Source organism: Gambusia affinis, linkage group LG23 (assembly GCF_019740435.1).
Source record: "Gambusia affinis linkage group LG23, SWU_Gaff_1.0, whole genome shotgun sequence".
In the NCBI taxonomy this organism is placed as follows: domain Eukaryota; kingdom Metazoa; phylum Chordata; class Actinopteri; order Cyprinodontiformes; family Poeciliidae; genus Gambusia; species Gambusia affinis.
This window is the reverse complement of record NC_057890.1, coordinates 16501943-16515350: the sequence shown is the minus strand read 5'-3', so window position 1 is coordinate 16515350 and position 13408 is coordinate 16501943. Positions and strand designations below refer to the sequence as shown.

At 36.2% G+C, this 13408-nt stretch overlaps 2 protein-coding genes across 2 annotated transcripts in view; one reads left to right on the top strand and one right to left on the bottom strand.

The window, feature by feature from the left end:
- gnsa (glucosamine (N-acetyl)-6-sulfatase a) overlaps window positions 1–5625 on the top strand; it is a 55875-nt gene extending 50250 nt beyond the window's left edge. Inside the window, exon 14 of the mRNA XM_044108763.1 lies at window positions 4938–5625. Within this exon, the coding sequence (XP_043964698.1) occupies window positions 4938–5004 (67 nt within the window). The 3' untranslated portion in view covers window positions 5005–5625. The remainder of the gene's footprint in view (window positions 1–4937) is intronic.
- A 411-nt stretch (window positions 5626–6036) lies between these two features.
- zgc:194209 (uncharacterized protein LOC570908 homolog) lies at window positions 6037–12274 on the bottom strand. The gene is made up of 9 exons (XM_044108057.1): window positions 12139–12274; window positions 10146–10235; window positions 9957–10078; window positions 9600–9701; window positions 8744–8896; window positions 8538–8653; window positions 7466–7626; window positions 6774–6969; window positions 6037–6505 (listed from the first exon to the last, which is right to left on the bottom strand). Coding segments are annotated over exons 1-9 (1143 nt in total). The 5' UTR covers window positions 12141–12274; the 3' UTR covers window positions 6037–6304.
- Window positions 12275–13408: the final 1134 nt, after the last annotated feature.

Genomic DNA, 13408 nt, shown 5'->3' with positions numbered 1-13408 from the left:
GACATACTATACTATGGCGTCGAAAACATCTAAAAAACGAAATACTAAACTATGGCGTCGAAAATTTAAAATTCAAAACCACATACCATACTATGGCGCCGAATAAAAACGACATACTATACTATGTTTAAATGTGCAAAAACGACATACTACCCTATGGCGTCGAAAATGTGCAAAAAACGACACACTACACTATGGCGCCGAAAATGTGCAAAAAACTACACTACACTATGGCGTCGAAAATGTCGAATAAACAACATACTATACTATGGCGTCAAAAATGTCAAAAAAAAAAACCATACTATACTATGGCGTCGAAAATGTGCAAAAAACGACATACTATACTATGGCGTCGAAAATGTCGAAAAAACGACATACTATACTATGAAAATGTGCAAAAATACATACTATACTATGGCCGAAAATGTGCAAAAAACGACATACTATACTATGGCGCCGAAATGTGCAAAAACGACATACTATACTATGGCCGAAAATGCAAAAACCACATACTATACTATGGCGCCGAAAATGCAAAAACTACATACTATACTATGGCCGAAAATGTCAAAAACGACATACTATACTATGGCGCCGAAATGTGCAAAAAACTACATACTATACTATGGCGTAAAATGCAAAAACCATATACTATACTATGGCGCCGAAAATGCAAAAACTACATACTACTATGAAAATGTGCAAAAACGACATACTATACTATGATCTGCAAAAAACCACATACTATACTATGGCGTCAAAACAAAAAAAACCATATACTATACTATTCGAAATGTAAAAAACTACATACTATACTATGTCAAAATGTGAAAAAACTACATACTACTATACGAAAATGTGCAAAAAACTACATACTATACTATGGCAAATGTGCAAAAACCACATACTATACTATGGCAAAATGTGCAAAAACGACATACTATACTATGGCGTCGATGCAAAACGACATACTATACTATGGCGCCGAAAAAAAAAACCACATACTATACTATGGCGTCAAATGTGCAAAAACGACATACTATACTATGGCGCCGAAAATGTGCAAAAACTACATACTATACTATGGCGAAAATGTGAAAAACTACATACTATACTATGTCGAATCAAAAAACCACATACTATACTATATTAAATGTGCAAAAAACATACTATACTATGGCAAAAAATGCAAAAACCGACATACAATACCATGGCGTCGAAAATGTCGCAAAAACTACATACTATACTATGTTGTCGAAAATGTGCAACAAACGACATACTATACTATGGCGTCAAAAATGTGCAAAAAAACGACATACTATACTATGGCGTCGAAAATGTGCAAAAAACGACATACTATATACTATGGCAAAAAAAAACTACATACTATACTATGGCGTAAAATGCAAAAAACGACATACTATACTATGGCGCCGAAAATGTGCAAAAAACATACTATACTATGCCGAAAAATGAAAAACATACTATACTATGCCGAAAATGTGCAAAAACACATACTATACTATGGCGCCGAAATGTAAAAACGCATATACTATACTATGATGTGAAAAACCACATACTATACTATGGCGTCAAATGTGCAAAAAACTACATACTATACTATGGCGTTAAATGTGCAAAAACCACATACTATACTATGGCGTAAAATGAAAAAACCACATACTATACTATGGTCAAAAATGTGCAAAAAACTACATACTATACTATGGCGTAAAAACGACATACTATACTATGGTCAAAATGTGCAAAATACATACTATACTATGATGCCGAAATGTGCAAAAACGACATACTATACTATGGCGTAAAATGTGCAAAAACGACATACTATACTATGACGTCAAAATGTGCAAAAACGACATACTATACTATGGCCGAAATGTGCAAAAACGACATACTATACTATGCAAATGCAAAAAACGACATACTATACTATGTTAAAAATGTGCAAAAAACATATACTATACTATGGCCGAAATGCAAAAAACATCATACTATACTATGGCCGAAAATGTGCAAAAAACTACATACAAATACTATACTATGGCGTCAAAATGCAAAAAACTACATACAAAAAACGACATACTATACTATGGCGTCAAAATGTGCAAAAAAACATACTATACTATGGCAAAATGTGCAAAAAACCACATACTATACTATGGCGTCAAAATGTGCAAAAACTACATACTATACTATATGTCAAAATGTGCAAAAAAAACGACATACTATACTATGGCGAAAATGTGCAAAAACGACATACTATACTATGGCGTCAAAATGTGCAAAAACGACATACTATACTATGGCATCGAAAATGTCGAAAAAACGACATACTATACTATGGCTTCGAAAATGTGAAAAAAACGACATACTATACTATGGGGTCGAAAATGTGCAAAAAACGACATACTATACTATGGCTTTGAAAATGTGCAAAAAATGACATACTATACTATGGTGTCGAAAATGTGCAAAAACCACATACTATACTATGGCGTCGAAAATGTGCAAAAAACGACATACTATACTATGGCGTCAAAATTTTGCAAAAAACGACATACTATACTATGGCGTCGAAAATGTGCAAAAAACGACATACTATACTATGGCGTCGAAAATCTGCAAAAAACGACATACTATACTATGGCGTCGAAAATCTGCAAAAAACGACATACTATACTATGGCGTCGAAAATCTGCAAAAAACGACATACTATACTATGGCGTCGAAAATGTGCAAAAAACGACATACTATACTATGATGTCGAAAAAACGACATACTATACTATGGCGTCGAAAATGTGAAAAAACGACATACTATACTATGGCGTCGAAAATCTGCAAAAAACGACATACTATACTATGGCGTCGAAAATCTGCAAAAAACGACATACTATACTATGGCGTCGAAAATGTGCAAAAAACGACATACTATACTATGATGTCGAAAAAACGACATACTATACTATGGCGTCGAAAATGTGCAAAAAACGACATACTATACTATGGCGTCGAAAATGTGCAAAAAACGACATACTATACTATGGCGTCGAAAATCTGCAAAAAACGACATACTATACTATGGCGTCGAAAATCTGCAAAAAACGACATACTATACTATGGCGTCGAAAATCTGCAAAAAACGACATACTATACTATGGCGTCGAAAATGTCAAAAAAACGACATACTATACTATGGCGTCGAAAATCTGCAAAAAACGACATACTATACTATGGCGTCGAAAATCTGCAAAAAACGACATACTATACTATGGCGTCGAAAATGTCAAAAAAACGACATACTATACTATGGCGTCGAAAATCTGCAAAAAACGACATACTATACTATGGCGTCGAAAATCTGCAAAAAGCGACTATCGCCATATACTATGGTTATAAAATCTGCAAAAGCGACATACTACTATACTATGGCGTCGAAAATGTGCAAAAAACGACATACTATACTATGATGTCGAAAAAACGACATACTATACTATGGCGTCGAAAATGTGCAAAAAACGACATACTATACTATGGCGTCAAAAATATGCAAAAAACGACATACTATACTATGGCGTCAAAAATATGCAAAAAACGACATACTATACTATGGCGTCGAAAATGTGCAAAAATCGACATACTATACTATGATGTTTAAAAAAAGCGACATACTATACTATGGCCGAAATTGCAAAAACCGACATACTATACTATGGCGTCGAAAATTTCAAAAAAACGACATACTATACTATGGCGTCTAAAATCTGCAAAAAACGACATACTATACTATGGCGTCGAAAATCTGCAAAAAACGACATACTATACTATGGCGTCGAAAATCTGCAAAAAACGACATACTATACTATGGCGTCGAAAATCTGCAAAAAACGACATACTATACTATGGCGTCGAAAATCTGCAAAAAACGACATACTATACTATGGCGTCGAAAATTTCAAAAAAACGACATACTATACTATGCCGTCAAAAATCTGCAAAAAACGACATACTATACTATGGTTAAAATCTGCAAAAAAACGACATACTATACTATGGCGTGAAAATCTGCAAAAACGACATACTATACTATGGTTTGAAAATGTCAAAAACGCATACTATACTATGGCCGGTAAATCTGCAAAAAACGACATACTATACTATGGCGTCTAAAATCTGCAAAAAACGACATACTATACTATGGCGTCGAAAATCTGCAAAAAACGACATACTATACTATGGCGTCGAAAATGTCCAAAAAACGACATACTATACTATGGCGTCGAAAATGTGCAAAAAACGACATACTATACTATGATGTCGAAAAAACGACATACTATACTCTGGCGTCGAAAATGTGCAAAAAACGACATACTATACTCTGGCGTCGAAAATGTGCAAAAAACGACATACTATACTATGATGTCGAAAAAACGACATACTATACTATGGCGTCGAAAATCTGAAAAAAACGACATACTATATAGTATGATGTCGAAAATGTCAAAAAAACGACATGCTATACTATGACGTCTAAAATGTGCAAAAATGAAGATGCCCCATAGAGGCATCTTCATGGGGCATCCATATTGAAGATGGATTTTCAAGATGTTTAATATTTGACTAAAATCTATACTTACCTCCTGTCTGATAGGTTTAGTGGTTTGACTAAACATGACTGCTTCACATTTTAGCAATACATACGCCACAATCTGGAACCAACATAAGAAATATTAAAGAACTTAGTGCTTTTTTAGTATTCTTGACAACATATTATGTAAAATATTAGGTCAACTTACACAGTTTGTTAGCATGGTAAATTAGATGTAACATTTTGGTTTTTACAGCCAACATTAGTCAGTATTAAAAATAAACGCTGCTGATTCCACCTTAAAAATTTTATTTTTCTCCTGTTAGGTTTAAGTTCAACCCTCAGCAGCTGTTTTCAGGCCACAGATGGAGGCTGAGCAGACTCAGACAGTAAGAGGAGGAAGGCCTTTTCCTGCTGCCACTGCCGTGCTGGATGGAGTCGGGATCAGGAGCTTAATGTCTCTGAAGCCAAATCAACCGTTAAACTTCCTGTTTCTCCGTTGATGCTTGTAGAAGACTGAAAACGTCTCCCTGACAGCACAGATTTGCACGCTTGTTTGTCCCACAGGAAGCAGGAAGTTAAATAGTTTGGCTGCATTTCAGTGTTCAATCAAGAATTTTTTTAAAATTTGTAAAACAGATGAGACAAGAACTTGAAGACAGTGAAAATAAGTGCCAAATGTCCTATTTCTAATTTAAATTCAAAGCTAGATCAGGGAAATTATTTAAGGGATTTTTTTATTTATTAGCATTTTTAAAATAGCCTGTATTGTGAAACATAAACTGCTTTCTGTTTTATTACATATTAAACAGGGATAAAGATGAAACCTGTGAATCATATCCAGATTTTTCAGCTGCTACTGATGATAATCTTTACTACAGTTAACATGGGAAATGTTTTTTTTCCTTTAAACTGATCACTTAGTTTAAAAATAAAGATGCACTTTTAAATATGTCAGATTTTCATGTATTTTTCTGTTGTGTTTTTGTCCTAATAAAGAATCACTGTAACTTCTTTTGCATTAATTTCCTTCTTCTATTCTAAATGTCATGAAGAAGTTAAGCTTACATTATTTACACTTGCAAAAACAGTTAAATATATTTATCCAAACTTTTAGTGACTTAATTCAATGGTGCAAGCTAAATTTATAGATTTGTTTCCATTAATATTTGGTTAAGTGTCTAAAATCAACCTTCAGCTACAACCCTGATTGGATTAAAATGGTTGGTTTCCTGATTTTTAGGAATAAGTAGTTAATTAGGAAGTATGAAAGAGAGCAATAAATGTAGAAACTAGAAAAGGAAACAAAGGAAAAAGAACGATCTGGTTCTGCGGCGGCCATCTTAAATCCTCCAACCTGTTTGTTCTTTTTTGCAAATCTGATACTTAAAAATTAAACCAATGCTAGAAAATCAAGATATTTCACTAAACTTAACATTTATTTGAGTGGTTCATATTAAAAGTTTAGGTGTAACTTTCAATTACAGTCAATTTGGGAATTTTTAGTTAAACTCAGTTTTATAGCTCAAGAGGTTTTAGCAAAACAAATGATTTAGCAGTAATTAAAAGGGACGAGCCTTTATGGGGCATTTTATGCCTCCTCTCCCAAATGAAAACATCATCCATCCCTCTCCCCTGATGTCAAACCTCTAAGAAAAACAATTCAACTGTAAACGGTTTGTGCGCTCACTCCTCAAACGTCCAGGACAGGCAGGAACGGTAAGTCAGTGCTGCCCAGGTAGGTTCTGCCTCGGTGCTGGAAGACGTCGCTGATGGCCCACGTTAGGCGTCCCTCAGGGTCGTGGAGCGATCCTACGATTTGTCCGTCCAATCCCAGCTCCAGGACCAGAGCGTAGCGCGGCAGCAGGAGGTTGTAGCAGCGCAGAGGAACCAGCTGCACCAACATGAACCAGGAAATCACCAACATGTTTAACAGAAATGTTTTAATATCACCATGCAGACAGAAATAAGTTCTCCAAACATGGACAATACTGAAATTTAACTCCAGATTGCTCCCACCTGCATGGATTGGACTTACTGAACAAAACTACAGTTTTAATCTGTGGCTATTTCCAGTTTAAATTGTTCAAAACATCAAGAATAAACAATCATGTTGTTGTTTCCTAAAGAATAAAATCTAATGTCAATAGAAAACCTCCAACCTTGGCCAGGAAACGTTTCACCGCTGGGTACGGAGCGATCATGTCCAGGAAGGGCGGCAGAAGCTTCTGGAATCGAGTCGTCGTCATGCCAACCAGGAAAGTTCCGTGGTTGCTAAGGCGAATGTTATCAGGGTAACCAATCATGTTGTCCAGAATGATCTCCTTAGTTCCTGCCTTTGAGCCTTTCAGCCAATACCTGAGAAGGAATTTTGCTACTAAAAATAATATTCAGAACCACATATCATTTTCACCAGTGCACACTACCGCTAATCCGCTAATAGCATTTTTGCTAACTTTGAAAACTTAGCTTCCTCTAAATGAATTTCTCCAAATAAATTCTAATGTTTACTTGGCTGTTTTGTAAACTTTCAGTTGAATAAAGTTCAACATCTGTGTCAACAGCAGAGTTAGCAAAACAAAACAATGAAACTTCTGTCCTATTCTCAAACCAAAGTACAACCAAACGTCCAGGTGTGCAACAGCAAAAACTACAAGTTTTTGATAAAAGTTCAACATAGTTTAATTTGGCATGTTAGCATTAGCTTTTGCTAAATACTGTGTTGTTTTAGCAGTACATTAGCATTAGTGGAACTAGCTTCAGGGTTAGTGCGACTAGCTTTAGTTAGCGGTGCCTACCACTGGTTTTCTATATGAAACACCTCGTGACAACAGGTGTAAATACTCGACTGTACTTCAGTATGCGTCCGATGCTGGTCTCAGCCAGCAGCAGGAAGTTCTCGTCAGGCGACAACGCGATTCCATTGGGCATATAGAGCGAGTCCAGCAGCACCGTCACCTTTTTTTTCACAGGATCGAAGGAGAGAAGGCGGCCGAGGCTGTTCAACTCGATCACCTGGAGCATTCAAAAAATAGCAGCTTCATCTCAACCATCGAAGCTACAAGGCAGATTTAAAAAATATTACACCTCAACTAAACTTGAAAAAGCAAACCTGCAACCAAACACTTGGTTGAGAGTATAATCCTAGCTTAATCCGTCTTTACCATCAATGTTACTGTAAAAAATACATTTAAAAAAACGTTTTTAGCCTGGCGAGGGGCAACTTAAGTCTGGTGCCCCGCCAGGCTGATGGAAACTCTTCAAAGTCAAAGTGCTTGTGAAAACAATCTTGGTCGGTGAAGGTGATTTAGGTTTTCTTAGATTTTTTCATCCTGAACATTTAAAACAATCTGGATTCTCTAGACTCACATTTACAGATGATTCAACACTTTTTCAAACATTCCCAGTGAATGATCATGTTTTAACCAAAATAAGTTTTTAATTTATTTTATAACATTTTTATTTTGCCTGATTTTGTTATTTTGTAATTATATTATTTATATGAATAATTTTGGTCTTAAAACTATGAAAATTCCACTTAACTTCATATTGTGGTCCATCTGATGATGCAACTTGTAGATATTAAATGATTGATCCTTTGATCAGTGACAGGAGTAGCACTTCTACGTTTTCACTCTGACTCGAGTCATTTCCGGGACAATTACTTTTTGCTTTTACTTTAGTAAAAATATGTTGAAGTAATGGTACTTTTACTTGAATACAATTTGTAGCTCTCTTCCTAACTTATAAAGAAAATATCAAATTAATGGATGTTTCCAGCTAAAGCCTGAGAGTAATTTACGTTTGTGAAGCGCCTCTTCATCAATTCTCAACAATCTCTGTTGTTGCTGCATAAATATCCCTCTTGTAAATTCAGGGACTTTAGTTTAAAACGGTGAAATAAGGTTTCCTGAAAACCCACTTGCCTCCAGTCTGACGTGTCTGCGGCCCCAGCGGCTGGACGAGTCGGTGAAATAAACGATCCCCGTTTGGGAGGAAACCTCCAGGCCGTTCAGGAAGGCGAAGGGAACGCCATCAGCACCTGGTGACAGAGCGACATTCTCCTCATTCATCTGTGTGTGTAAAAATCAGCGGAGGTCGTTGGACCGGACCGGACCGGACTCTACCGTACCGTCGGTGCTGTTCACCAGCAGAGTCTTTCCTCCAGTTTCAGGGTCGACGCTGTAAAGACCGAAGTAAGAATCGGCAACGACCAGCTGACCGTGGCGGTCCAGGCGCAGGCCGTGAGGACGACCGCAGACCGGCTCGTAGTCAGTGCTGCTGCCTGGAAACATCCAACACACGTCCTGGTAGTTTAAACTACCTGCTGAACTAATACAACAACAGGATGTAAACATGTTTATGAAAAAACAGGTAGTAAAATGAAAGAGATTTTGGTTTGCTTACATGTTACTTTCTTGATACCAGCAGTGGTAATAAGAGGAGACCTTTAACACCCTTTAACTTTACTACATGATGTTATTAGCAGCTTTTACTTCTAATAATCAACATGAATCACAGAAGTTGATGGAAAACATCAAATGGACTAATTAAAATAAAGCTCCTTGAAAGTGTTTTTTTTTAGGCACATTGTGTCATTTTAGAGCACAATCAAGCAACTTTGGTTGCTAAAAAAAAAAACGCTCTCTATATCATATATGACTGCAAAGAAATTTGACTTTGTAATTAACGCCTCTGTCTCTTTAAGAAGCTCCTGCTCTTTCTGAAACTCCACCTTCAGGAAGTTGTTACAACATGGCTCCTCTATTAACTCTTTAACAACCTTTTTACCAGCGTTGCACTGAGAAGCTCTTGTGACGAGCTCAGCAGTTCCAACCAGGTGTTTGCTAATTGCTGCTGGCTAGTCTGAAGGAGCTGCATGGGGGAGGAGCTGTGTCTTGAAGGCGGGGCTATGTGCAGTCAGGTGTTTTGCACAGCTGAATGGTTGCCATGGAGATTAAATGATTTCTTAAACAAAGTATCCAAACCGCATTCTGGTAGATCCTGTCCCATGTGTGTGATGAGATCCAGGCTGTCATCAGGACCGATTCTCCACAGCTTCCCGTCCACCGTCCCCGTATAAACGTTACCTGAAATAAGACACGGACAAGAAATTAAAACTTTTACAACTTTCACTTCAGTTTATCAGTGCAAAAACTCAGCGATGCTCCTAAAATCAGTTTAAAGGTAACGTGATTGAGAAGTAGTGACATCTAGTGGCGAAAACAAATTACTGCAACCAAATTAATAATCCTAATTACTTTTAATAAAGAAAATAGTTAAAACCAGGGAGCCAATGTGTCTTATATAAGAAGGATGTAGCTTTAATGAAGGAAAAGATTCACCATGAGCATCAGCAGCAAAGGATTCTGGTCCGTGTAGTTTTCCAGTGAACAGCCTGCGGCCCCTCTGCAGTTGGGTGTTAACAGCCAGTGGCCCTTGGAGGGCTGGAGGAGGCCCTTTCAGACTGAACACACACAGTTAGCAACGCTAAGCAACTAAATTTAACACTAAATTATACCGTTGACACGTACATGTGCGGTTTGGGATCTATGGGAGACGGCAGCAGGTAAATTCCGACCGCCACGGCCAGCAGTGCTGCTAGCAAAGATCGTCTCCCCAGCCTGAAGAAGAACGGGAGAAAAACACAAACTGGTAAACAAATCAGTTTTTCCACATTCATCAGGGATGCTCCTAATCCTGCTCAGCACATTAGCTTTAATTTCCCCCCCTATGAAAAATTACATAATAAATGCCAATACATAAAACATCTGAGAGAACGTGCAGAATGTAGAAAATATACAGAACTCTAACCCAAAACCGCTAAGTAGGTGGAATGAACTGACTCACTCACTCTGGTTACCTAGCAACTCATTCATTCTTTGGTTACCTAGCAACAACCTGTTGAGTAACTTGCGCAGCAGCAGTTTAAGGTTTTGCCTCAACTGCTTAAAATTAAAAAACGTCGTGTCGTGAAAACGTGAAAGGTCACGCCTCTGATTTCAGATATTTACAACAAAAAAACTAATCAATAATTATTGATGTCGACTGAAACATTCATATCTAGTTTCTATCTGGACCGAATCTCCACAGCTTCCCGTCCACCGTCCTCATATTAAGCTGTAAAAATAAGTTAATCTCTTCTGTAATAACATAAAAAGAAATCTTGTGCCTCACTTCCTGAAGTGACCTTTGACCTTACACATGGAGAGGAGGAATCAGGCTGCAGGTCAGTTACACAACAAGAACCAGAGGCTGAAGAAAACTGGAGCTGATTGGTTTGAATTAAAATCAAACATTTTAACCATCTTTACAGGCTAAATGCCAAAAATGTTATTAGCTAAAAACTAAGATTAAACAAAAATCAAAAATCAAATAGGATAGTGGACTACCTAAAAATTGGGATTATTATTACAAACACTTTTCTTAAACAATTTTACATTTATGATTTTTGTTTGGTTTTGTACTTATGATGTTTTAATTCTAAATACCTTTAATTTATTCTTCTGTAATGTAGCGGTTTTCAAGTGACTTCCTGGTAAAATAAAATCCTACACTCAAAGTCCCAATAAAAAATAATAAGTAATTCATATATAACTTTTTTAACTGGGTAAAACTTTTTTAAAAAGCTATTTTTAATCTGGACAAATTTATATTATATATACAGTTCAGTAACCTAATGAGGTTTGCAGAGGTGCTGGTGCCGATCTCCAGCGAACGGGGTCACCCTGGACAGGTCACCAGTCTGTCACACACACCTAGGGAGAATTTAGAGAGACCAATTAACCTGACAGTCCTGTTTTTGGACTGTGGGAGGAAACCGGAGAACCCGGAGAGAACATGCAAACTCCATGCAGAAAGACCCCACGCTGGGAATCAAACCCAGGACCTTCTTGCTGCAAGGCAACAGCTCTACCAACAGCTTTCTTAATGTATTTCTTAAAAATGTTTTCTGTCCTTTTATGTTCCTCATCTGGACCCAAATCTGGTCCAGTTTAAAATCTCGTTTGGATTTTCACTTAAGATGCACAAGATTTGTTGAAACATTAACATTGTAGACTAAATAATTATTTTAGCTATTTGTTATTTTCTATAAAAATATTGTGAGGAACATATGTTATGTTCTTTGTTTTTCTAAGATTAATAAAAATACTAAAAATAATGGAATTTTTAAATCTAATGTGCATTTATGAAAACAAGAAAATGGAGTTGAGATTTAATTTTGTTATTCACTTTTGGAAATTAAATCCGTATTAACACAAATCATTTAATTCTAAAAGTTAGTTTTCAGCTGTCTGGCCCAACAACTATAGATTTATCTATAACAGTTCTAAATAAAATGATATAATGTTTAACTCAGTTACTTCATAAACCACCCTACAAGGTTAAAAACTCCCGGAAACTTTGAACGCAACAGTTTAAACAGGTGGGACACTTGATGAGCGCTGCGTGTTTTTAAAAATTCTCCACCAAGTAAAACGTTTTATGTTTTGTCTGATTTTTGTAAAGTAAATTCTAAAAACTTACATTTCTGTGCGTGAAGTCGGTCTTTTTTCTTCCTGCTGTTCTAACTTAGAGACGCTACATGGTTATGTAGCCGAAGCAGAAAATCAAGCTAACCGGAAAGAAGCCGCGCTGTTCCGCCCTGGACCGTCAAAATAAAAGCACTACAAGGCGAGCTGTAATATGTAACAATTTCTTTGTCACTGTTCGGCTTTTTAAAATTTACATTTATGTTTTTTCTTTAAAAAGATTTTTTTTTCCAATAAAAGTTGGAGTTTTTAAAGCACTTAAAAATAGTTAACACTGAAATTTCTTCTGTTTCTGATTTTTTTTTCTTTTGCAATGTTTGAGATTCTCAAACTTATAAAAATAAAATGCAGCTTTAAAATTATGATTTCTTTTGATAAAATAAAAGCAGTGTTATTTTTCAATTTAACTAAGAAAGGGTGTTCCATTTTTACACAGGACTGGGTTGTTCTGGATAAAATAATTAATTTTATTTTAAACAATTTAATACTTTTGGAATGCACAGTTGAAAAAAAACAAGTTTCACAAACTGATATTTCAGTTTTTGAAATACAAGTCAAAAACTGTAATTTCAACCAGTTCTGACTAGTTGAGATTCACTTTTCAATCAAGCAACAGATTTTAAAATCCAACATGGCTGCCACGTGTTAAATCCAATGACAGCTGCATTTTTAACCACTAAAATTAACAAATTAAAAAGAAATAGCTAATGCAACCAAATTAGTTTTTTTTTAAATAGTAATTTCACACTACAATGCTTAAATATTTTTACTTTATAGTTTCAGGGTAAAACATTTTAAAGCCTTTTAGGGACTGAATAAATTGATTTTTTTTTTTTTTTTTTTTACCGTAAATAAAAAAAGTCCAAGTAACCTCATAAATGGTTGGACTTTGTTTTGGCAGCCGAGTTGGTTTGAGTTTTGTCAGCTTCACGTGTGTGAGGGTCCAGGGTTTGGCAGTGAGGAGGAGTCCGTGTTTTGTCTGGCTTGTTATGGGAGTCGGGGTCAAATGGAGGACACAAGGAGGAGCTGCAGCTGCAAACAGGCGTCCAGCCAACAGCATCAACAGGCAAAAACTACAACCGGCAACAACGAGAAGAAAAGCAAACTGCTGGGTTTTATGAAACACATTAACAATCAAATTACTACCAAAAACTTTAAATACTTAAACTCAGAATAAAGACAAACACTGAAATAATCTTTATTAGACAGAATCCTGGGAAGAGTTTTCTTTTTAACCAATTTATGGAGCTAAATTGGAGCCATAA